General features: G+C 37.7%; 1 protein-coding gene across 3 annotated transcripts in view; it reads left to right on the forward strand.

Annotated features, from left to right (window-relative positions):
- NSMCE2 (NSE2 (MMS21) homolog, SMC5-SMC6 complex SUMO ligase) overlaps window positions 1-27,066 on the forward strand; it is a 288,122-nt gene that overhangs the window by 76,101 nt on the left and 184,955 nt on the right. For all 3 annotated transcript variants that reach the window (XM_003256196.2, XM_030795270.1, XM_030795272.1), the window contains exon 5: window positions 20,221-20,374. In XM_003256196.2, coding sequence (XP_003256244.1) covers window positions 20,221-20,374 — 154 coding nt within the window. The remainder of the gene's footprint in view (window positions 1-20,220; window positions 20,375-27,066) is intronic.

Consider the following 27,066-nt stretch of genomic DNA (forward strand, 5'->3'; position numbering starts at 1 on the left):
GTCACCCTGAGGCTTATTTTAGCCCCCTATATGAAACAGAAGCCCACATGAAATACTAAATAGGAACTTTAAGTGGAATAAATTCTGGATGTGCTCAAACAGTTCTTTTGCAAAATCAGAAATGGAATTTGACACATGAAGTATAGTTAGGCCATGTTTTGAAAAGCTGTAGCAATACTTCTCAGAAAGTTGGTAAACAAAATTTTTAATTGTTTAAAAATAAAAATTAAAAGCTTCAGCAAAAACATCATATGCTCAATTTTCTCTTGGAAGAAATTCTTAATGGGTGCAGCACACCAACATGGCACATGGATACATATGTAACAAACCTGCACATTGTGCACATGTACCCTAAAACTTAAAGTATAATAATAATAATAATAATAAAGAAATTCTTGTTACTGCTTAAAGCACCTATAAATAATGTAGGTGAAACTGAACATGTTATACTACATGTTTATAGTAATAATGGAACTGCTCTCAGAATATAGAATTAAACTGTTTTGGCTTTATAATGTAAAGTGTCATATATGGTCCTATTACAATGGTAAATTGTCCAGTGTTAGAGTTAAATTTAATTAATGAGTTTTTTTTTTCTGTGCCTGCAATAGCTGTGTGGCCATAAGCAATTTTCATAGGCTCTATGCTCGCTTGCAAAATCAGCTTAGTAATAATATCTGCCCCTCCTATCTTAAAGTGATTTCTTGATTAAAAAAATGAGATAACATTATGTAAAAGTACTTGGGAGGTAAGAGTGCTATATAAGGGCAAGGTCTTACTGTTCTGTCCTGTTAACTTTTAACTTCTTTCTCTTACCACAAAAACACCTACCACAGGCTGATTTAAATTGGTGAACTCCTCTAAACCACCTAAACTTGGAATAAATGGTGATAAACTTTCCTTATATTTATTTTCCCAACTCACAGCTTAAACTGGAAGGAAAAAGTATATAAGATTCACATTTACCTTTTGACTTTAGTCATCTTTTTCGTAAAGGTTTATTCCTGCCTACCATCCTGCCCCCTCAGAATTTTGCATAAATCTCATGTAACAGTTCAACAAGTGACTGGTGTAGACTGGGCCTGCTTTGTCACTGAGTCACTTTATTATGAAACACTTAAAGTTGAATATCTGTATATAGCAATGAAGAAATAATGTTAAACAGTGTATACATTCTAAGGCCAGGCTTGGTGGCTCACGCTTGTAATCCCAACACTTTGGGAGGCTGAGGTGGGAGGATTGCTTGAGCCCAGGAGGTTGAGACTAGCCTGGGAAACATGGAAAAACCCTGACTCTACAAAAAAATTGAAAAATAAAAGTAAATAAACAATTTAAAAATTTATACTTTCTGATCTGATGGTTTTCATGACTAACTCATCAGACAGCAATGAAAAGTGAAATTAATAAAAATTCACAGAGCCCGATATAATTAGTTAAAAATAAAGTCTGAATAAGCCATAATCACCTTTACTTCCCTCTTCCCATTTTGTAAGCAGTTGATATTTGCTTGATAAGCATGTCCAGCTGGGAAATAAAGATCTGGCTTCTAAGCCATGTTCTACAAGGCTGTGACCTTGGACAAGTCACGTAACTTCTGTATTTCAGCTTCCTCATTTCTAAAATGGGGTAATAATAGTACTTGGCCTACGTACCTCATTGGGCAATTGTAGATAAAACGAGATTGTAGATAGGAGTGTTTTGACTACCCCCCTGCCCCACAAAATTGAAAGGTGGTTATATAGTTACCACATACAGTCCTCATCTGACAACCTGTATCTGAATGGCCACAAAAATGAAGAGTGAAAAAAACTTCCTGATTCTACCAACAAGAATGGGAAGGGAGTCCCTGTTAGCTCTTGGAGGAGGAAAGATACATTCCCAGTGTTTAGATCTCTGAATCAAATTCTGGAACACAGTTTCCCACAGAAATGACAGTCAGTGATTGTGTTTCCGGCTAGCCAATAAAAAAGGAAAAAAGAGATTTAACCATAAATAGTTCATTGTGATCCAATTTCTATAAAGCTGTTAACAGCCCATTAGCTTGGTGTTTGTTTCAAGTATGTTGGAGGCCTTAGCCCAGGTCTGGATAAGATAATCCACCTCTCTTCTAGCTTCCCCACTTATTTAATATTTGCACAGGGCTTGCTTAAGCCAGATTTGTAAATATCATCAGTTCATACTCCAGTCTCCTGGCCCTTTGACTGAAATTCTGAAACCAACGTTCTTTCCCTCAGTGAAAGGGTGAGAAGCCCTTTCAGGTCCCCAATCCCTTTAATAAGCACAGTGACCTTACAAAGTTAGGAAAGGTGGCTATTGTTGACTCTGAGCCTCAAGAAGTTTAAGGGACTTGCTCAGATCACTTGGTTAGTCTCAAGAGGTGAGACTTGAACCTCAGTGTTTTGACATGTATTCAAGGCTGTTTTCATGACAGTTCTGTTTCAAGATGGATGCTGGTCATTGAATTCACTTTGAGTTGTAGTTTTCACTTGAGAGTAAGAATGTTTTTAGGGAGTCTTGGTTATAAAGTATATTTATGATTTTGTACATCTCTTATTGTAAATTTTCCAAAGGTAAAGTTTTGGGAAATTTAGTCAAAACAAAAAGTGACTCCCCACACTGATGTGGCATGTGTTAGAGAGGGATTCTATTAGCATTAAAGAACTATTTGAAGCAAAGAATATTGTTATATGTAACGGTTATATTAAAAATAAAAACTTTTGAAGAGCCAGTATTATTCACTCCTTTAAAACTTTCTGTTTGTGTTATATTTTTGAAGTGGTAGTGGTGTGAATATGAAGGAATTTTAGGAATTTAAAGTAAAATAAAAATGAAATAAACTTTTTTCTAGTTTTAATGATATGGCTTATGTTTATATTTATTAAAATATTCAGTTCTTGCCATAATAATAGCAAGCCTAGCTAACATATCTCCAGTGCTTGTTATGAGCCAGGCAGTATTCAGTTATCTCCAGTTGAATAATTGTTTTCTTCTTGCCGGGTTAGCCTACAGATTTGTTCATGATCAATTCTTACAAGTAGTGAGGGATAAGTCTCCATGATAGATAGAAGACAGTGATAAGGTCTGTATGTGGCATTATATGGGACATGTAAAAATGTTTCACTGAATAGTGAAAAGGATACTGCAATTGGAGTCAGAAGACCTAGCCTCCTCCTTGTTCCTCCCTGGCCTAACAGTGTGACCCTGGGTTAGTGACTTGTCTTCATAAACCTTCAGTTTCCTTATCTGTAAAAAGAGAACAGTGATTCCTCATAGGGCTGTGGCAAGGATTAAATGAGATAACTTAGGTAAAGTACTTAATTTATGCCTTCAAAAGATGAGGCCTCATGTAGCAGGCATTCAGAAAATATTAATTGCCTCTTTTCATCTTCATGCACAAGGTAGTTGTGAAATTAAATTGGAAAACAGAATATGAAAGCTGGTTTAAAAACATTTAAATGTCATTCTAATATAAGATGGTATTTTCCAATGAGTGGTGCCTTCTTCAGCACTTTCAGAGTAAAATATATGGGAGAATTAAGGAAACTGGATTATAACTAGAAAATCTGGATTTTACTGGGTGGCCATCACATCTGGAAACATAGTGGTTTAATGATATTATCTTACAGCGCAATATGAAATAGTATTACCTATTTGCAGACTTGGTGGCCACACTGTCTCAGTTCCGTCATCTATCGTTTGGCTTGGAGAAGTAATTTAATCTCTCTAATCACTGAGAATCAAAATTATATACATTATTTTCAGAAGTACTGTGTATGTTAGGAAGGATCTAAGTGTGGTTTTTATTTTATTGTTCTATTTTTTCTATAATACAGCAGTTTTTTTATTAGGCTTATGATGGATATAATTCATTTTCATTTAGTCAGAAAATCTTTCTAAATGGAGGAGAATTAGAAGGCAAAAGGCAATTTGGTAGGTGTGCTAGTGGGAAGTAACTTCAAATATCAGGAAGCCATATTAATTATAGAGAAAGCAGTGCCAGAGAATTTGATAGGCTGCTAGATGGGAGTGAACACAGCAGGTAAAGGATAAAGAGCATTAATAGACTGATGGAGTATTAATAATTTCATAATCTTCATTGTGTTGGCTGAGATGTGATAACAGGGAAAAGATTCAGCCTCATATGCTTGGATTGCCCTCATTCTGGGCTGTAGACATGAGGTAGAGTGTAAAGACAAGGGATTTGAAATCAGACTTACTATTTATTAGAAAACTCATGGCACTTTGGAAGTTAATTAATTCATGGATTTGAAAAAATGTTATGATCTCAAAATAGATGTTTTTGCTTATCTTTTCAGTTACTGTAGTCACACTAAATAGGTTTTGTTGTTGTGTTATTTTGAGACAGAGTCTTGCTCTGTCACCAGGCTGGAGTGCAGTGACAATATCTCAGCTTACTGTAACCTCTGCCTCCCGGGTTCAAGAGATTCTTGTGCCTCAGCCTCCCAAGTAGCTGGGATTACAAGTGCATACCACCAAACCTGGCTAATTTTTGTATTTTTAGTAGAGATGGGGATTCATCATGTTTACCAGGTTGGCCTCAAACTCCTGACTTCAAGCGATCTCCCTGCTTTGGCCTCCCAAAGTGCTGGGATTACAGGTGTGAGCCACCACGCCCGGCCCTAAATAGATTTTTTTAAATGGATGCTTAGCAAGAACAGAAGGAAGAAAACAATTCACATTTTCCTGTCTTTTTGGTGAATTCGTTCTTTTGATTCTTAAGATCCTCTAGTTGTGGAGGGTGTGACCAGAGGACCCAGGGAAGACACTTGTGCTGCCATCTAGCTGGGGTACTCCTCGTGGTCCCAGCTATGGAAGGCTGGTCTTCCTGGTTTGGAGTGCCTCAATAAGAAAGGACTTCCATGAGAGTTAGCACTATTCCATCTCCATTCTCCTGCGAAGTCTTTTATGTTCCTCAGGATAGATAACACAGTTGGCCAGGCCTGGTGGCATGCACCTGTAGTCCTAGCTACTCATGAGGCTAAGGCAGGAGGATCACTTGAGCCCAGGAGTTTAAGGATGCAGGGAGTTACAAAGGTGCCACTGCACTCCAGCCTGGGTGACAGAGTAAGATGTCTCAAAAAAAGAGCACCATGTATGTGGATTCATCCTCCACTGTCTCCCACCTCATCTCCCCTCCACATATACTCTCACACAAAGACTGGAGCAAGGCAGACTTCTTTCACTGTGCCTTTAGTAGCTAACTTTTGATTCTAGTGCAAGATGGCTCTTTACCACCAGATAAGCTTTGGTATGACCAACCACTACTGAGTTGTGTAGTAAAGGGAGGTTTATCTAAATATGTAGAAGAAAGTTGAGATTCTCATTGGTTAGAAATTTGATTGCTAGAAATCTTGAATTTGATGTAAAACAGAATAAGCAGTTAGGGAAGGGAACATAATGTAGGGTTTGTGTATTGAGAGTTGCATTAAAAGAATTGCGAAGTCAAGGCCCGGCATGGTGACTCATGCTTGTAATCCCAGGACTTTGGGAGGCTGAGGCGGGCGGATCATGAGGTCAGGAGATTGAGACCATCCTGGCCAACATGGTGAAACCCCATCTCTACTAAAAATACAAAAATTAGCTGGGTTTGGGAGGCCGAGGCATGAGAATCACTTGAACCCAGGAGGCGTAGGTTGCAGTGAGCTGAGATCGTGCCACTGCAGTTCAGCCTGGCAACTGAGCAAGACTCCGTCTCAAAAAAAAAAAAAAAAATTGCAAAGTCAATCCTAAGGCAAAGAGGCTATGAAAGAAATTATGCTAAAGGGATGGGAATAGTTTAGGCTAGACTTGGGGGAAAAATCAGTGGAATTCTTTTTTTTTTTCTTGTAAGATTTTTTTTTTTTTTTAATTTTAGGGAACATGTTTTCTACATTAGAAATGCAAGCATTGGGGGAAGTTTTCTCACTTCCACATGCTGTGATGTCTTTGAGGAGGTGAGGACAGGAAAGGGTAGACAGAACTTTAATCCTTGATAGGAAAATATATGTTGAATGCCATCTGGGAAACTTCTCTCTGACTCATTTTGTCAATGTCAAAACCAAGCTGAAAGTCAGTTTGGTTGTTCAAAGGTCTCTGTAATCATACAGTTCGGGTATTTCATTTGATAAACATTACCTGGCTTATCATTTCAAAACCTGTTGGAAGAACTTTTGAAATCACTAATCGATGGGTTTAATTTCTGTGAAAGATTTTGTATTTTTTTGTGGACTGCTCATGAGTTTAAGCTGCCTCTTCCTAAGAGCATAATGTCTATATCACAAGCTCATGGAGACTGTAGTGAATGGCAGGGAAACACTGTTCTTTGTATAAATGCTGAGATATGCTTAAATAGATTCCATTGACAAGCTCTTGGGAATTTCTGTGTTATAAGCTGCATTTAGAAGGAGTGAGAAAGGAAATACTGGGAGGAGGGTGGAAGAAAATGAAGAAGACTGTCTAGAGTCTTTTCTTCCAGTTGCCCTTTCTCAAAGACAAATGGACATTTGTCTTGGTCCATTTGGCCTACTGTAACGGAATACCATAAACTGGTAGCTTATGAACAACAGACATGTATTTCTCACAGTTCTGGAGTCTGGGAAATCTATGATGAAGTTGTTGGCATGTTCAGCATCTGTGAGGGCCTAGTTTCTGGTTCTTGGTGGCACCTTCTGGCTATGTCCTCACAAGACGGAATGAGCAAACAAGCTCTCTGGGGCCTCTTTTATGATGGCACCAGTCCCATTAATGAGGGCTTTGCCCTCGTGCTCTCATCTCTTCGCGGAGGCCTCACCTCCTAATACCGTCACCTTAAGGGTTAGGATTTCATCCTATGAATTTGGAGGGCACACAGGCTTTCAGACTGTAGGTATAGTTTGGTGCTTTTCAACCCTTGTTCTTCATGTTACTTTGGCCTGCCTGTCTGACAAACAGAAGATATGTGGTAATAAGAATGAAGCCTATTTGTAGTGCCTAGTATGTCTAACACTGTTTGAGGTGCTTTATACACATTACCATGTATTCTCAACCAAGGTATAGTAGATAATAACAGCATTTTTCTGTAGATGAGGAAGCTAGGGCTCACAGTTATGTGACTCACCCAGGGTTACATACCTAGTAACAAATCCAGAGAATATTGTTCAGTTGCTCTCTTATTTGACCTCTCTGCTATTGACAACTGCTCCTTCCTTCCTGAATTTTTGTTTTCCCCTGATTTTCATGACAACACATCTGTTTTTTCTTCTAGCTTCTGGCCACTCCTCCATAATCTGTTTGGTAGATCCTACTTCATCTCTTCACTCAGTAAAGCTTGCTATTCCTACCCGTTCTTTGATTTTCTCCCTTTCTCACACTGCATACTCTTCCTGAGAAATAGCGTCTATGCTCATAACTTAAATTGCTGTCTTTATGCTGCTGAGTCCCAGATCTTTATTTCCATTCTAGATTTCTCATCTGAGAACCACACACATAAACTTAATGACAGATTTGACATTCTCTACTTAAATGTGCTATAGGCTCCTTAAATTCAGTGTCCCACAGTGACGTTTTCCCCATGGTTTTCTGCTGGGATTCTGTAACTTCGTAAATGGTAATGTCATCCACCTAGTTTCTCCTATCAGAAATCTGTTGTCATCCTTACTTCCCCTAGCTCCTCACATTTTACATTCCATCTCCAAATTTTCCTGCTTCTCAAATTAATTCACCTACCTCCATTCCCATGTTCACAGTCTTCAGTCCCCTTGAGCACACTGGCTGTATTTCTTATCTGGTAGAGTCCCCTTGGGCACTCTTCTCCTGTATTTCTTACCTGGTAGCCCACGAGATCTTTCTAAAGTGAACATTTGATTTTTTTTGCCTGACTTTTCCATAACTTTACCTTCTTCAGTTTTTCCTTGTTACTTTCAGATTTAAGCTCAAATTTCTTTACATGGTATACACTCCTCCTTACCTCTCTAGTCTCATTTTGTACCATTCTTTTACACTAGCTCTTTGAATGTTCTCTTGCCTCTGGCCTTAGCACACACTATCTGCTGGGAATGCTTTTTTTTCATTTCCAAATAGCTGACCCTTTCTTACTCTTCACAGACTGAGGCTAGCTCCTTTCTTGCAGCCTGCTCTGACACCATCCCACCTCTGTTTGCCAAGTGGATTACTGTCATGTGGTCTCATAACATCAGGAAGTTAATCATTTTTCATAGCATTTGTAGCTGTAACCTAGTCCTCTCTCCAAAACCACATCCCAGACGTGTAACTGTCTTCTCTTCATTTTCACTTTATTTCATTCTCATAGGCATTGCACATTTAACCTTCCAAAACTAAACTCTTGTTTTTCTCCAAAACCAGCTGTTCCTCCTGACTTCCCCATCTTAGAAAATGGCAGTATTACTATTCCATTTTTAATTCGACCAAAATCCAGAGTTGTCATTAGTTCCTTAATTTTTTCACAGCCCATATCCAGTCCATCAGTAAACCTTATTCTTTATTTATTTATTTATTTATTTTTAGACAGTCTCGCTCTCTTGGCCTCTTGGGCAGGCTGGAGTGCAAATGGCGCTGTCTCGGCTCACTGCAAACTCTGCCTCCCGGGTTCAAGCGATTCTCCTGCCTCAGCCTCCTGAGTAGCTGGGATTTACAGGCATGTGCCACCATGCCCGACTAACTTTTGTGTTTTTAGAAGAGATGGGGTTTCACCATGTTGGCCAGGCTGGTCTCGAACTCCTGACCTCAGGTGATCCACCTGGCTTGGCCTCCCAAAGTGCTGGGATTACAGGCATGAGCCACTGCACCCAGCCAACCTTATTATTTCTACCTACAACATGTATTTAGAGTCTGACCACCTCTCACTGTTTCTCCTACTGTCACCCTAATCCATGCCATCATCACCTTTTACCTGGATGCCTGCAGCAGCCTACTGACTGCTCTCCTGCTTCTGCTCCTCCTCCCCTAAAGTGGTTCTCATCCTAACAGCCAGAATGACCCTTTTAAAAAGAAAATCAGAAGTTCTTACTACTCTGTGCAAAACCTTCACACATCTCTCTCAGAATAAAAGCTAAAGCCCTCCGTCATCTGTCCCACTTCGCACCCTGCTTTGATTAATACTTCTGACCTCATCCCCTATTATTCCCCAAACCCTTTTTACTGTGACTCCAATTATATGGCTCACCCCCTCATTTTCTTTAGGTCTCTTGTTCAGATGTCATCTTTTCATTGAAGCCTGCCTTGACCGTCCATCACAGAAGAGCTCACTCATTTCCACTCTGCTCAATTGTTCTCCATGGCACTTATTACCATTTAGCTAGTTACATATTTTCTTATTATTCTTCTACTCAAGTAGAATACAAACTCCACAGGGGCAGGAACTGGGTCTCTTGACTACTGTGTTCGCAGCACCTGGAGCAGTGTGTGGCCCTAATAGGCTCTAAGTAAATAGTTGAAGTCTAGGGTAGTAGTTATGTCATGGACTTAGCGATACAACAAACCTGCTAATGCAGTGAGTCCTAGCTCCAACACTGAGCTCTTCAACCCCTTGTAATTAGACCGCTCCTTAGCTTCAGTTCCTAATCAATAGCATAGCATGTATTCATTCTTACCTCTAATGTTATTTGTTTGGGGGAGGGTTAAATAAAATAATCTGTATGAAGTGCTTACCTCAGTACCTTGCCAATAATAAATCGTTGAGAGCAGCTGCTGCTACTAATACTGCTAATTCTGATCAGATTATAGCATTTAAATTGCTTCTTACTTGTTCATCTCTTCTACCAGATTTTGTCTGGCTACATCTTAAACTTGCTATAATAATAATAATAACAACAATGTGACCATAAGAATACCAGTAATAATAATAATAGCAGCTGTTATCATTTGAGTGCTTACAGAGTACTAGAAAGTATTCTCTAAGTCAGCACTTCCCAGTGCCTCTTCCTGCAGTGATGGAAATGTTCTGTATCTGCTCTGTCCAGAGTGGTGTGTTAGTCACTAGCCACATGCAGAGAGAGCTCTTGAGCACTTGAGCACTTGGCAGTGTGACCGAGAACTCAGTTTTTAATTTTATTTAATTTTAATTAATTTAGATTTTAATGACCATGTTGGCTACTGTATTTTAAAACTCTAAATTCTTTACCTACATTAATTCATTTAATACTCAAAGGTTAAGTAGATTATAGATGAAGAAATTGATTTTCTGAGTGGTGAAGAAACTTGCCCAAGATTACACAGCTAATACAAGGCAGAACTGGGATTTAAAGGTTGAAGACCTAGATAATCTGGTTCCAGGGTCTGTTGCCAGCACCCTCTGTGCTGCACCTCCCTTGTGTCATTCTCAAGAATTAAAGTCTTACAGACAAAGGACTGAGGTGGCATATCTGTATTCTTGCTACAGGGAAAGCTGAGAGAATTTCTGGTTCTTACTGCAGTGAAATATCACTCCTAAAGTGAGAAATTCCCAGATTTAGGATAAATGTTCAAACAGTTCTAGACAGGTAAGCTTGGCTACTCAACCTCTGTGTACACTTTTTTCCCAGACTTAAATTTACAAATATAGTGGCAGCAACAACAAAATGTTTCCTCCTAAGGTGTTGCAGCTATTTTTCTAAAAGTGAAAAACATGCTTTCCCCCTCCCCAAAAGGGGGAATGATACATCTTACTAGGTACCGTTTCCAGCTTGAAGTCCAAGATATCTGAGCTGAGCTTATTCCTTTTGTTAAGGTTCCCTTATGTCACTCTACAACTAGTGAGCCAGCAATTTATTTTTATAAAACATTAGGAGAAAAGGAGAAGGGGAAATTGATTAAAAACATAAATATGTTTATGTCAGACCAAAGAATAAATATGAGTAGATACTTCAGTCTTAGCTTTTGCTATTGGTTCTGAATCCAAAGTTGGTATTTTTAACTCTCTTCCTCCACTACTCATTCCATGTTCTTTTTGCCCTCAGCCAGCTCTCAGCTAATTGTAGATTTTTATCTGACTGACTTTTATCTGACAACACTTTAGACTGTCATTCATAGGGGTGGGGAAGGAGGCTTTGAGTTGTTGGTGGTCCTGCCTGTATGGAGTTGTTTCTATCTTCCATTACCTTTTACCGCTAGATGTGATCAAACCAAGAGGTGTTCCAGGTTCCAGACACACACCTCCCTTCTCTCATTCTGTTGCAACAATCTTCTTTACCCTTGATAATCAAGATTCATTAACACAACCAATTCTGTCACCTCCCTTTTTGTCCCTGTTCTGTGTCATGAGGAGTTCAGAATTGCTAGGTTGCAGTTTAAGCTTCCAAATCAGTGGAGGCATTGTTGAGTCCCTTGGTGAAATCATTCTTCACTTGGGTGCTGAGACTGTTAAACCAGCAGAACCAGAGTCACAGTGATGGGGGAATTGCAAGTTGGTCATTAGGTGTGATGAGGGGGAGGAGAAGATGTGTAACTAATTCTGCTTCTGTCCCTTGGTTGCTGGGCCCTGTATTATGGCTGTGGGAGAAACAATGTTTTCTATTATTCACTGGTTCTGAGCATCTTGGGAGACACCACCCTATCTAATTTTATTTGGAACTGAATCTTCAGAAGATGATTTCAGCATTCTGAAAGATGATCTTCTAGATGATAGGGTATGTGGTAAGAACAGCAATCCCATTAGCATCATTCCATCGTTGTACTCTTTCACTGTTAAGTCTTGAGTGAGATACCATGGTGATGAATGAGGCATTCAGTCATTCTGTGGATGGCAGAGGTGTGGTGGATAGGAAAGGCAGTTTCATATTCAGAATGTGTGTCTTTTCATACGAAGACTGACAAGTGGCCACTAAAAGTTAGGATGTATGTCTGAAATCATGTATGTTTTCATAAAATTAAACCTATTCTGTGTTGTTACTTGGAGGCACAAGCAAAGTAAAACATTTAAGGTGAACGGGGGTTTGAGTAAGTTGAAACTGGCTGACACTGACTCACTATGACCTTGGGCAAGACGCTTAACTACTGCGAGCTGCCTATTCCTCATATCTGTGAAATTGGGATAATGATATTTTTGTGTATATAAGGCTTTGAACCACTCAGACGAAAGGTGCTGTGTAAGTGCAAAGTGTTGTTAACAACAATACTAATAATCCTCATTTCACCTTGCCCTCAGTATGACCTGTGTTTAAGTTGAGCACTGTTAAAAAGATTGCCTGTGAAATGGTATCCTGAATAGTTATGTTGCTATATGTTCTCCCAGCACTTGATATATTTCCTTCCCAACACTTTTTATAGTTTTTGATAATCTGCTTGATTATTTGAATATTTGTTTTCCCCACTAGATCCAAAAACCTCTGAGCACAATGGCGACCACTTTAGTCTGTTTGTTATAACATCTCCAAGGCTAGCATGGTTCCCACATGTGGTAGATGTTCAGTAAATATTTATTGAATGAATAAATGAATAAATAAATAATGTATGTGTCTGTGAATTTCTGCCAAAACAACACAAAAAGCCAGAGATGTAAAATCAGTTTGGTTGCTTTTCCACCAGTACGGGAATCCTAATGCTGTATTCTGTGTAAATAAACCATTCTGGTTGGTCATTGTCTTATAGTGGGCATGGTGCCATGGGAAATTTATTGGAGTAATTTTTAACAGCATAAATGTTTAATAACAGATGCACATAGATGGCAGGTTGCCTCATTCAGCTTTCATCTGTTAGACAACTGTTCTAATAAGACTGGTCCATTAGAACTAGACAAATAACATTCTTACCTATGTTTAAGCTTATTCATTTTCACAATTTTTCCGAAAGGCTCGAAGGAGGAAAGGTGTTTCCATTTTGGTTGGCTGCTACTTAATAATAGTGTATTACAACACCTTGGCAAACCATGAAGTCCACTTGATGTGTCGTAATGCTCAACAAGGAAGTATTCTCTCTTAAGTGTTTTGTCAAAAGTCAAAACCATGCTAAATAATGGCACTAGGAAACACACTCAGCTACAGATAATTTGGTCCAATAGAGTTCAGTGTAGGTTGTGCAACTGGCAACAGAAACTGGCATGAGATGAAGGGGTATGATCCATGCTGGTCATCATTAGTATGTGTGATTTTTAAATAGGACAGAGGCAATATACTAAACTCTAGAAAAATATAGTGTGTCCATATGTACATGCAATTAGGTTATACCCAGTGAAAGCATGATGATTCTCAGTTTGGGCATGCCTTTTAATGACAACTTTACCAAGTTTTTCTTTGCTATATAAAGGTGGAGACAGTGTTGGCCTATATAAATTTACCCTGTGCATGACGAATTGGGTTGGTGGTGTGTCATTAAGTGTGAGCCAACTTCCATAAATGTCTTGGTGCTTAGCATAATGCCTAGCACCCAACTGGGACTCAGTAATTATTTGTTGAATGAATGTTCTAGGATCAATTGAGGCAATTCCCTCTGGATTTCTAGCATGAAAGCAGTCCCATAACCTTAGATCACTATGAATTAAAACTTGGAATAAAAAGTTGGAATACTTAGAGTACTAGTACTAAGCAGAACACAAAGCAAACTGCTTATCACTAGTATGTGTCTGTGATAAACTTTTGAAGGCTGTGTCATTTCCAAAATGTAAATCACTGGGTATGTGTTATTTTGGGAGGCAGACATCTAACAATGGCTGTTTTGGAGAAAGTCAATCTATCTGAATCTTGGTTCAGTTACAGGAATGACTAATTTTATACTAGATTCTCACATGATTCAAAAAGTGTGTGAATGACTCAGCTCATTAATATCCTTAGCTCCTGTGATCTCCCCTCCCAGTGAAACGATGGTTATAAGGCAATAATGATAATTGGAAGAGGAGGAGACTTTGACTTTGCCCTGTGGCAGTAAAATGACACACTTTAATTACATATGCATACAATATTGTTTGAAAGAAATGAGTTGTATTATCATCATATAAATACATTTAATATTTGTGTTAAAATATGGTGAAAATAATATGTAGTTTCAGCGTGGATGAGGACTGAGTTCTGCTTTTTGTTTCTACCATTATCTTTTTTCCTAAAACAACAAGCCTCTCTTTATATGGACAGAGCCATTTGGAGGCCTAACTTAGTTCCTAACAGTCAACTCATTGATTACCTTCTCCTTGCTGGCACAGAGAAATGTTGCAGTCACAGGGGTGTTGGGTTCTAATTACACGTAGCTAAGTATTCACAAGTGATTTTGAGCTAAAATGAGCGATTCATTGAAGAGTCTGTGGAATTTCTGGGGATTTGCGTGTTTCTTCCTGTTACTGTTTCCTTCTTTTTGCAGCAATTTATTAAACAAAGACCTGGATATTTGGAGTCAGCCTTTGTGCATATGTCTGCTCTTGCTAGAGTCTCTAGTGACTCAAAAATCTAATGCACACTTTTCACTTCTTATTTAGTTTGACTTCTCTGCAGCATTTGACAGATCTTGAAATTCCTTCCTAAACTTTGTGGATATTTTCTTTTGGTTGTTTCTTAACTCTTGTACTTTTTCTTTTTAAACTCTTCCAGCTGCCCTTAAAATGTGATATCCTCCAGAGTTCGGTCTTGGTCCTTTTTTTTTTTTTGTTTCTATTTATTCAGTCTCCTTGGTGATCCCATTCATTTCCATGATTTCCATTAAAATCCATACACTGGTTCCTCCAAGTGGGTGTTTTTATGTCAGTCTTGATGAGCTATAGGCCTGTGTATTCAGCAACACTGGAGATATATATAGATAGATAATAATAGTAACAACAATACTAACAGCTACTCGTTATTGAATATTTTCTGCATCAGACAGGTGGGCTCTTTATTGCTTCATTTATTTACCTCACAGCGACACTATACATTGTCTTAAAAACCAGAAAAATGTCCCATAAAGATCCCGATTTCTAAGTGTCCTGGAAAAGCCTGGGCTTGCCTTCTTACCTGGCAGCAGGCATCGGCAGCTGAGTAACAGCTTTCCTCTTACCTGGGACTTGTACCATCTACTTCACACAGTCCTCACCACTTCCTATTGGCCTGCACTTACTGTGAGTTTCCTCATATCCTTGCTGGTCTAGTCCCATAGGCATTTCTGACACCTGTAAGGACAATTGACATGCTTTCCCAGCTGGTTGCAGACTTCTCTATTTTTTGCCCTAGTACTGGAATGGTTTTCTCAAATGAAATTTGTTACTTGCTTTCTCTTAATAGTTTTTTATGTATGTTTCTTCATCACCTCCTCCTCTACCCACAACTTTGTTAAAGTCTCTTATGCTGAAGTTAGAAGGAAAAGAATAAAAGTTTTTGATCATTTACTGTGGGCCAGAGTTAAACACAGGCTTGGTTTAGTTAAGTCTTCACAGCACTGAAGTGGGTGTTCCTGATTCCTAATTAAGAGATGAGAGAATTTCAAGACCCAGGGGATTGTCTCAAGATCCATACCCAGAGTGGATTCAGATCTGTCTGATGCTGAGCTCCAAGTTTTTTATCCTCCATCATAACAACTTCTAGCTCCTGTTCCTCTATACAAATAAACAAGTATCTTTAGCACTCTCATTCCCATGATCTGCTTCTCATCTTGTTCTTCCTTTCCATCAAACTGTATTCATCGGTTCCCACACAACTCCATTAACCCCCTTTCTCATCTCAGCACAGTGTAATTTAGCCTTCAGGTAATTTACTCGTTCACCCACATCATCTGAGCACCCACTGTGCAACAGGCAGCGGGCCAGACACCAGGGACATAACCTTTGTCTGAGAGAAGCTTCATGGAGCCATAATTCCAGTGCTGTGTGCAGAATGCCTTATAATTAAATCCACTGGATTTAAGGATTAGCCCTTTTCTTACTTAAGCTCACTTGCATCATTTTCCCCAAAGGACAAGCACTTCTCTAATGGAAATTTTCTCTTTCCTTTCTTCTGTAGCATTCCTCACTGCTGGTTTTCTTCTTTAGTTTTTCAGAGTTCCTTTTGCATGTCTCTTCTTTTTCTTCCCATGCCCTCATTTTAAATATTTCCAGCTTCGTACTAGGTAACTTCACTTCAAAGTCTTACAGTTTCAGTGATTTCTGCTGCTTTCCTCAAGACAATAGCATTTGACTAGTTGTCCACATTAAATATCTTGGAGGCATCATTACTCTCTTGTCTTCCTCTCACAACAAGAGTTGGTGATTCTGCTTCTCAAACAGCATCCCAGTTGCCAGCCCCTCTGCCATTAGTTAACATATGGCAGCAACTGCCCTCTCCCTCCCTGTCGGTTGTGTGTCCTCCAGGCATTAATGATAGTAATCATTTTTTTTAACTCTTATTATCACTTTACCCCTTGAAATCTGTAGTGTCTTTCTCGCTGCCTGTTGGGTCAGGTCTCAGTTCTATAACCTGGCTTCCAGGGCTGTTGACCTTCTGCTCCTGATCCACCCTTCTGGTCTACTCTCATTTTAGCTACAGTGCTTAGCACATAGAGAACACTCACTGAATACTGGATGAGTAAGCGAGTGATACAGAAAAATCTGACCTTTTGTTGTCAAAGGGCAGAGTTAAATTTTTATCATGTAAGTATGGTACCTGTTATTTACTTCTCAGTAACTTCTCTCATTTTTAAATTATAATGATATAAACATTAATCCAGTGTATTGTGTTTCTCTGAAATTCATATGTTGAAGTCCTAACCCCTAGTAGGACCTCAGAATTTGACTGTATTTGGAAATCAGGTCTTTAAACAAGTCATTAAGTTGGCTGGGCATGGTGGCTCATGCCTATAATCCCAGCACTTTGGGAGGCCAAGGTGGGCAGATCACGAGGTCAGGAGATCAAGACCATCCTGACTAACACGGTGAATCCCCGTCTTTACTAAAAATACAAAAAATTAGCCGGGCGTGGTGGTGGGCGTGGTGGTGGGTGCCTGTAGTCCCAGCTACTCAGGAGGCTGAGGCAGGAGAATGGCGTGAACCCGGGAGGCGGAGCTTGCAGTGAGCCAAGATCGTGCCACTGCACTCCAGCCTGGGCAACAGAGTGAGACTCTGCCTCAAAAAAAAAATAAAATAAGTCATTAAGTTAAAATGAGGTCAGTAAGTGAGCCTTAATCCAATATGACTGATGTCCTTAAGAGGAAATTTGGACACAGACCTGTGTAGAGGGAAGACCATGTGATGCCACAGGACCCAGCCCTGCCGATGCCTTGATCTTGGACTTCTTGATTCCAGAACTGTGACAAAATAAATTTCTGTTGTTTAAGCCACCTAATCTGTGGTACTTTGCTATTGCAGCCCTAGTAAATTAATATACCTAGTATCTTTTAATTCACTGAGATTCTAAGTCCTGTATCTGGGAAGACTTTATTATTGGGAAAAGGATGGACCTAATAATCTAGTAGATCCTCTCCATCTCAAATTTCTTTGAGGTATTTGAAATTTGACCAAGGAAGTTAAAGGTTACAGTAAACTGTGATCGCACCACTGTACTCCAGCCTGGGTGACAGAGCCCAACCCTGTCTCTTTAATTTAAAAAAAAAAAAAAAAAAAAAAAAAAATTATCCTGGGAAAAGAGGGGCATCTTTATCTTTTTCATACTACATGATCAGCCGCTCAATTTTTTTCCTTTCATTAATGTTTCTCTTAGATATTCAAACAAAGCAAGAAACCATTAAAAAATAGTGCCCATTTATTTTATTGATTTAAAGAGATAATGAGTTGAATGTTTTTAAATTTCATTTTGATAGCTAGAGTACAGTCAGTTCTCTTTGCAATGGATGGCCATGCAGACTCAAACTTTCAGAGAAGACATTTACAGCAGTGAATTTATGTGCTTTACAGCAGTTTTCTAAAGGTTCTGGTTATGGGGAGAAAAACACAGTGAATCACTAAAAATTTGGTTTATTCAGCTTTTCCTAGTCATATTTCAGGTTGTTGTTGTCAGACCTCAAAATGCCTCTCCCCTCCGTCCTCACTGCCCCCACTCCCTACTCAGTCTTCACCTCCTCAGCAATGGTTGTAGTGGAACTGTGGGAATTAAGTAGGTTGACTGTATTAGAGACTTTGTTGGAAAACAACATTCAGATTTTACTTATCATCTGCTTAGATCATCCCAGATTACATAATAATTTCAGACTGATTACACCTTGACAAGGCTCACCTGAATGCCTTCCTATACTGTTACCATTAACATCTTAGGTGGATGTGAATCCATTTTATTTTATAATTCCAGAAAGAGAGCCTATAATCCTTTTCTAAGAACCAGCAATTTATTTTCTAGGTCTGCTCTCAATTCTTCATGGTACAGTTTTGAACTTCTTGCATTTTCTATTATGTAGAGGTAGAGGATAGCTAGTTACCGTGTATAATAGCTCTTATTCTTGAGATATAAGGCACTATTAAATTGCCTTTCTATCTTCTCTTTTCCAAATTGAGCTTTATTGGTTCCTTAGCTGTACAGTACTTCTGTTAAATCCTTAATTACATATAACACTTGTCATTAAAGCCTCTCCATGTTTTCTAAAACTCTCTTTAATGGTGAATCCAGCACTTGGGGGTTAGCAATACAAGAAGACAGTTCCTACACTAAAATATAAATTTTAGACATTTTGGTTTCATGCTTAATTCTCATTTTCTATTTAGTAATCAAAATGCATAGCAATTAAGCAAAAGAAGATTATGTTTTTTCTCTGTGACAAAAGTTAAAGCAGATACTTTGCAGATAATCTTTTGAATTCATATGCATTGATAACTCAGATTCAGAGAGATTAGAAATATATGCCACTGACTAGAACCAATATCAAGAATTTTCTGTATCTAACTTGTAGTCTTAGCATTACCTCTGACTAGTTGGATGTAGAAGATAAGTCATTTGACTTCTTTCTAAATCATTTTATTTATTTGTGAAACTGAGGAGAGGAGATCAAGATTAGATTATCTCTAAGCTGTCTTCCAGCCTAGAAACTGTACTGTATACTAATAATAATGGCAGCTAATAAATTGTGGCTTTTAGTGGGTAGGTATATTTGGAGCTAATAAGATTAACTTATTTGAAATACACGTTGAGTACTACCTACTGTGTGCTGGGCACTGGTAATACCGTGATAAATCAGACATCTTTCAAGGCGTTTATACTTTATTAGGGGAAAGAGGCATAAAAATAAGCCATTGAATATTCCTGGAGTGGTGGTAGAAGTCTGTCTAAAGTGTATGGGGCACAATAGAGAATTTGGTGAGTTTTGCTTGGCAGCAGGAGCATCAGGAAAGGGCCAGTGATGAAAGGGAGCGATTATGAAGGCCTGATGGAGAGCAGCTGTGGCAAAGTGATGAGGCAGCAGCTTGACTATAGTGGCTAAAGCTGGAGGATGAGAAAGTGGAAAGAGTGGCTCCCTTTTTCCCCCAGGGAGGTGGAATATGAACAGAAAATAACTAGGGTCAGGGAGCTGGGATTATAAGAGGTTGTTTGTTTTAAAAAAAAAAAATGGGTGTGAAGAGCCTGTGTAAAGGTTCTTGAGAAAAGAGCCCGTTTAGAGGAAAGTTTGTTGTGAAAGAGATGAAGATGTGATTAAGAACAGGGTTGAGAATGGATAGAGAGATAGATAGATGGATAGATATGTGATAACACACACAGAGCAGAATGTTAATTGTGGCACCTAGGAAGTAGATGAATGAGTGTTCATAATATATACTTCCTTCAACCTGTCTGCATATTTGAAAATTTATAATATTGGGAAATAATTTTATAATATTGGGGATGGAGGAGAACATGGGTTGAGAATTTAGCCTTGAACAGAACCAGGGGGCACTTATTCCTTGGCATGGCAGGACATTATGGAAGGTCAAGGCTAAAGCCCCAGCCACTTTTGTAAAGTAGAAGTGACTCTTACCTGCTACGGTGGAGGGCCAAAAAAAAAAAAAAAATGTTGAGCATGCAGGATGGAATAACCACTAGTGAGTGTGAGAGAGGACTGAGCAGACTTGGGTGGTGATGCTCAGGTCTGGTGAAGTTGCCACATTTGTGATTTTCCCTGGTAGTTATCAGAAGACAACAAGTCAGTAGGATCACTGAAGGGCCACTAGCTTACGGAAGCCAAAATAGAATGAGTAGTTGGCATGAATGAGTCCCTTCAGTATTTGCCAGCAGTCTGTCCTAGAACATGTCCCAACCTCTCTGGTGCTTTGTTCAAGAGATTGTTTTCAACCTCACTATCTTTTGCTTTGAATTATCTGAGATAAAAACAATGTTGTAAAACTTTGTTAACACTATTATTGTTAACATTTAACTCAGGTAATTTTGTTGCCTCCCTTAGGTAAAAGAAGAACGTCCAGAAAAAATACCAGATTTAAAATTATTGGTAGAGAAGAAATTTTTGGCTTTACAGAACAAGAATTCTGATGCAGACTTTCAAAATAATGAAAAATTTGTACAGTTTAAACAACAGCTGAAAGAACTAAAGAAGCAATGTAAGTCAACATGCTTTGCTTTGGTTCGGCTTTTTGAAATTAGGGAACTGACTTGATGAACAGCCCCAGTTAACTGATTTTATAAAGTTTGCTTATCTGCTTGGCTTGATCCTCTTTCTAAGTTGCTTTCTATTGTTGTTGCAGTTCTGTATTTTGTCTAATTTTTGGTTCAAATCAGCCTGCCCATTTCTGAAAGCCAACAGTTTCCACAAAGTGCTCAGAAAATTTCCCAGCAGCTAGTTATGTGTATTGTCCCATTGCTGGGGAGGGGAATTGGGAAAACAAAATAAAAGTGAAAACTATTTTTTTTAAATAACAATGATATTGTTCAAATTTTAAACTGCTCTGCCATGCTTTAAAATAACCATACTTTGATTCTGGTTTTGCCGCTTTGGAGTAATATTAGCTATGTTTTCTCAGAAGACCACTTTATCTTCTCAACTATAGACCAAAATCTCCTTGATCCATTTTAGCATTGTGGTAGTATAAATTCCATGTGGTTTTTAAAGTTGTTGCCTTCTTAATAAACTATTACATTCAGGTTTTTTAGTGGACATAATTTTGACCTAAGAATTGGAGCAGGCAATGTAATTTTTTATACCAAAAAAAATTTTTAGACAGTATTTACCAGAAATAATATATCTTTTCTGCACAGTAAAGTATATATGCCCTTTGTTTTCCCATTCTTCCATGTGGTCCACATACCAATTTTATATAAATTGATTTTTTCACATTAGCATCTATTTAGTCCTATAGTCTTTGCTTCTTTTAGGATTGAGACGCTTGTATTTCTTAAAGAAGTGAATAGTGAAGCAAATAACCTTTTCTAACTTTAGTCTCCCAACACCTTCATTTACACACACATGGAGCAGGAGTGTTGTATGATATGAGACATAAATTTACCTCATGTCCTTATATGTGCTTAATGTAGGGATTTGTATTTTGAAATAGGCTTTCTTTTAAATATAAGCATTTTCTTTAAATTGATGCTGAGATCTCAAAAAATGACTGAGGAAGCTGCTTCACTTTTGTCTATTTTACAAATAACTTAAGTTACACAATTTGGAATGTTTTGCAATCATGATGAGACTTTTGTTTTTACTGTAGATTTAACCAGCAAGCATTTTCCCCATATTTTAAGTTTATGTTTTGTTCTTTGTTTAACATCACAGCTCCCAACATTCTTCTAATGTATTTTTCACTCTTCCCTCAAATGATTAATAATTTCCCAAAGAGATAATAATTTGCCAGTGGTTTTCTGATCTTAAAGATGCTAGTGAATTAATTGTATAGCCGTGAGAATTAGACATTATTCCCCTTAAATATATATAGGCCATATAGTCTTTATCTTTTATCCATGATATTTATTACTCAGTGGTGTGTGTGTGTGTGTGTGTGTGTGTGTGTGTGTGTGTGTATGTATAGTATCTGGCACATGGACCTGTGATTACCAGCCTGAGGCCAACAAATCCCCTCAGTTGGGATGTAGAGATTAAACAAAGCTTTTAAAAGCTCACATTATATGACCTCAAGGTTGTTTACCTGGTCATCTCATGGTAATTAGAAACTCTGATTGGCAGCTTTCAATTTCTTGATTAAAAACCTAAATAAACTGATTGTTATAGGCATTTTTTCAAAGGCGTTCTCAGTGAAAAGACCGAGAACTATTCTATTTGGTGCTTAGTGAAAATATTTTGAACTAATGTATGTACCAGTTATTAACATTTCTTTATTAAATGCAATAGTTTTTTGTCAAATAAATAGCAATTTTTCAATCTTGAAAAAAAAGATGCTAATGAATTTCAGTTTTGGTGTTGGTCTAAGTAGCCAAATTTATTTTATTTGACTATTTGGAGCCAGTACTCATAAATTGTGGCAGACTTAGCATCCAATCACAATTCCTGAGTTTTAAGTAATTTTATAATACAAGTTGAAGGACAAATATTCAAAAATATAAATTGTTTCTTCTTTTGTTATTGTTTACAAAGTTATTATTCCACAAGGTAAAGGATGAAGACTTTTGGAATCATATACTCATGGAGAAACACTTTCTAACTAAGAACATATAATTCAAAAAAATGATAAATATTGAAATTGTGGCTATTACTTCTTAAATCTCTCTAAAATGGGGTTGGAAAAAGAAAGAAAATGTTTCCTCAGGCCACCAGTACACATTATTTGGATAGACAGTCAAACTTTATGTATATTTATATTGAAAGAAATACTTCCTTACATAAAGTTTCCCTGTATATTGTAACACTGGAATTAAAATAACTTTCCCCTAAAATAATTAAAATAAAAAATTCCCCTAGAATTTTATTTTTAAAAGTTTTTAAATTTCAAGTGACAGAATAAGCAAAATATTCTATAAGCTCTGTATACCTTACTTGCAAAATGTAATTTTAGTGCAGTAGTATTAGTATAATACTTGTATTATACTAATACAAGTTTATACAAGTATAAACTTGTACCATGTCTAGTGGATTTTCTTTCTTTAGATTTAACACTGCTGTGAGGGTTCTAATTAGGATCAGGCTCCCACAATATTTGTGAGGTCAAAGGTACACTATTATATGTAAATGAGCTAATGATTCTGTTTTGAGATATGTTCTGGCGGCAAGGAATTGCAATAATAATTTTTTTGTTTTTAAAGATTCGAAAATAGAGGCCAGAGAGAGAAACTTGCTTCTAGATGCCTGTTTTGACAGAGTAAAGGCTGAAGTGCTTTTATGGTCTACATAGATCCAAAGAGTTCTTTTATGAAAATAACCACCATGTCTTCACTAACTTTATTATGTAAGAACATAAATACATGGGATTACATTTGACCAAATCAGGATCTAATCAGAGAAATGCCAGGAATCTTTTAGGTGGGGAGAGGCCAAGATAGAGCTTGCAATGAAGTTGTCTCCCAGGTGGTTTTGTCTCAAGGGCAGTGCACCAGCTGTAAGTTAATCTATCTGTGGCTCAGCAGCTGTCCTCAAAGTTTTTGGTCTTATGCTCCCATTATATTTTTAATTTTTTTTTTTTTTTTTTTTTTTTTGAGACAGGGTCTCGCTTTGTTACCCAGGCTGGAGTGCAGTGGTGCAGTCCTGGCTCACTTCAACCTCCGCCTCCCAGGTTCAAGTGATTCTCCTGCCTCAGCCTCCCAAGTAGCTGGGATTATACGTGCACGCCACCACACCCAGCTAATTTTTATATTTTTAGTAGAGATGGGGTTTTGCCATGTTGGCCAGGCCGGTCTTGAACTCCTGACCTCAGGGGATCCACCCGCCTCAGCCTCCCAAAATGTTGAGATTACAGGCGTGAGCCACTGCACCTGGTCACATTCTTAAAATTTACTGAGAGCCCCCAGAGAGCTTTTGTTTATTGGTTATATCAACTGACATTTATCATATTAGAAATCAAAACTGAAGAATTCTAAAAATATTAACATATGAAAAATAAGACTATTACATGTTAATATAAACAGTATTTGATATGGGATACCACTTAACATTTTATAAACATAAAGGAAAAATTATTGAGAAGAGTGGCATTCTTTTACATTTTTGTCAATCTCTTCAATTTTTGGCTTATTTAAATAGAAGGTAACTAGCTCCTCATATTTGCATCTACATTTGATCTATTTTGTTGACATACACAAAGAAAATTTTGTCTCACACATTGGTAATTGAACTTGCTGAAAAGATCTTGCAGACTACCAGAAGTTCTCACTTTGACAACTCTAGATCTAGGCCTGGAGTCAGTAAACTCTGGGCCATGGACCAAATTCAGCCTGCCTCCTGATTTTCTATGGCCTGCAAGCTAACAATGGTTTTTATATTTTTTAATTGTTGGAGAAAAAAATCAAAGAAGGAGTAATATTTGGTGACTTGTGAAAATTATACGAAAATTCTATTTCAGTATCCATAAATGGTTTCATGGGAACATAGTCATACTCACCTGTTAATGAGTTTTCTGTGGGTACTGTCACACTGTCATGGCCGGGTTGAGTGAGTGCGTCACAGATCATCTGGTTAGCAAAACTTATCGTATTTATTATCTGGCTTTTTACAGTAAATGTTTACTGACCCTTGATCTAAATTATATTCAGAAATAACAGCAGTTTTTATTTTTTTAATTTTATATTTTTTTCCCTAAATACCATCCATTTGTCTCAAGTACATTCAGAACACTTTGAGGATTCACTGTGTATGAATTACTACAGTTGAGGCTCTGAAATAAATAAAAAGCAAAAAGCAGGAATCTGTACATGCAGAAGACAGTGTATACAAACATTATATAAAATGAGAACCATTAATAACAAATACCAACTCAAAAGCAAACATCAGAAACAAATGTTATACAATGTGGGACCTAAGTGAGGAGAGTCAAAACAGGAATGCCATGCCAGTCAACTCATATGGGGCTCTCTGGAGCAGTAGGTACAGAAAGATTTTGAGGCTGGGTTCAGCTCCAGTAGGAAAGAATGTGCTAAAAGATAACAGTGGGAAAGGAGAGGGCAGTACAGATGTCTAGTATTTACCATCCCCAGAATACAAACCTAACAGATATACTACACTCATTTAGAGATACTGTTATTCTAAAGATAATATATTTCAGTTACACACAATGATTTTCCTAATAGTTATGTCTTATAGATATTACTAGGCATTAGATAAAACATCTTTGAACAAAGAATTTTATCCTTTAGATACCCAGTGTCCTGTATGTTAGAAATAATTACGTCCGCCTCAGCTTACATCTCAGGGTCATTACCAAGATTAAATGAGATACTGACTCTGCTAGCTCTAAAAGCTTTAGATTTAAGTTATTGAGGAAGAGCTAGTACAGCATAATGGAAAGAATGTGGCTTAGCAGACGGAAGACTTGGATTTGAGTCACTTAATAGCAGCCTACTCTCCCTTCAGATACCACCTATCTTAGATACTTCTAATTCTTGGAGTCACAGAATCAAGATTGATCGAAGATAACTTCTACACTTCTAGACAAGATGACTAGGATAGTGATGGTGGTGATAACTGAGTTACGGAACAATTTCACAGAGCAGAATTTCTTAAACAATAATCATATTCTCACTAACCCAAGTTGTGAAATGAAACAATATGATTTGGTTTAAGGCAGACATAACCAGACTTTCTTGGGTGAAATAATTTTAATTTAGCTAGACAATATGGATAATTTTCTCTTCTCCTTGCCTTAAACTGCCTTCAATATTACAGCTCATGGTTTCTTGCAATTTTAACATCAGGAGAACTTAATTAGAATGTGTGAACTCCTCTGTATAGACACTTCTCAAGTCATCAAGCAATCTTCCTGGCATCTTTTATTCATTTACCTGTTACGTGACTATCAGGCCCTGTAGATTTTAGTGTACATCAGCAAAGGCAGAAATTGAGGGCAGTTGAAAAAGCCCTTATGTTTTGAAAGTTTCTAAGATTGAGATTTAGAAACTTTCAAAACATAAGGGCTTTGCTTTATGTTCAAAAATAGAATTGAATGTGAATCTGAAATTTTAAGTGTTAATTTAATATGCAATATAATTTTGTTAGTACATTTAAATGCTAAGCTTAAAGGAGAACGTATCATATTATCTTTTAATGAAAAAATGCTTATCTGAAAAGGTTCACCACAAATTTAGACAGTATATTTAGGTCACTGTTATATATAGAATATATGGTATGGAGATAATTGCAGCTATGAGTGAAGCTTATAAATCATTTTGAATGACAATGATATTTGTATCAGACATATAGAGACATAGGAATTCACACTGTAATCTAGCAATTAATATGGATTCATTTTAAGCACACCCAATCTAGATCTCAAAACTGATAAAAGGAGGGAGTGGCCATTCACTTTACAAAAGGATTCTCTCAAGGATACTATTAAGTGTTCTCAGAACATTAGAACACCTTCGTTTTACTATTTTTAGTTGGTGGCTTTTCCGTCTCCTTCAGCATCTACTCAAAACCACAGTGTAGTTGCACAAGGGTAGTAGGGATTTTTATGTTTTGCTTACTGCTGTATTCCTTGAACTCCAGCATGCGGCCTAGGTACAGTGTAGTATTACCATAGCACAGGTTCTTGATGGTCACAACAATCTTCCAGAAAACCACCATGTCCTTGAGAGCTTCTGTGCTACTGAAAGGGGACACCTGTCACCCCTGCCAGCCTATTGTTGCTGTGAGTGGGTGTGGACCCACTGTTGCCAGATCTTCAGGTTGTTTTAGAAAACTCAGAAATCTGAGTTACTAGATTTTTCTGTTTTTCAGTTACTAAATTTTTGAAACACTGTTCGAACAAAACTGTTAGTTTGTAACCTTTGGCTTTACCTTCTCGTAATATAATTTTTTTAGTGCCTTATTAGACACTTTAATGAGAGACGGCAGCCATTTAATTTACTGTTAATTTGTGATGTCTTCAGAAGAGTCAATGGTTTTGCTTTCAGGATACTGTGAACTAAGGCCAAAATGTGCAGTTTGCTTCATTTGGGAATGTGTATTGTAGAAACCTGTTGGGTTCTATTGAAAAAGCAGATGGGGGTTTTGTGATAGGGGGCCAGGTATGGGAGCCCCCTCATCCAGATGCAGGTGAACAGTGTGGTTCTAGAGAAGACTAGTGATTGGAAAGGTTATGTGTGAGTTTTGAAACTTGGAAGAAGAAAGATGAGAAGTAAACCAAGGTAG

This window comes from Nomascus leucogenys, chromosome 16 (genome assembly GCF_006542625.1).
Source record: "Nomascus leucogenys isolate Asia chromosome 16, Asia_NLE_v1, whole genome shotgun sequence".
Classification (NCBI taxonomy): domain Eukaryota; kingdom Metazoa; phylum Chordata; class Mammalia; order Primates; family Hylobatidae; genus Nomascus; species Nomascus leucogenys.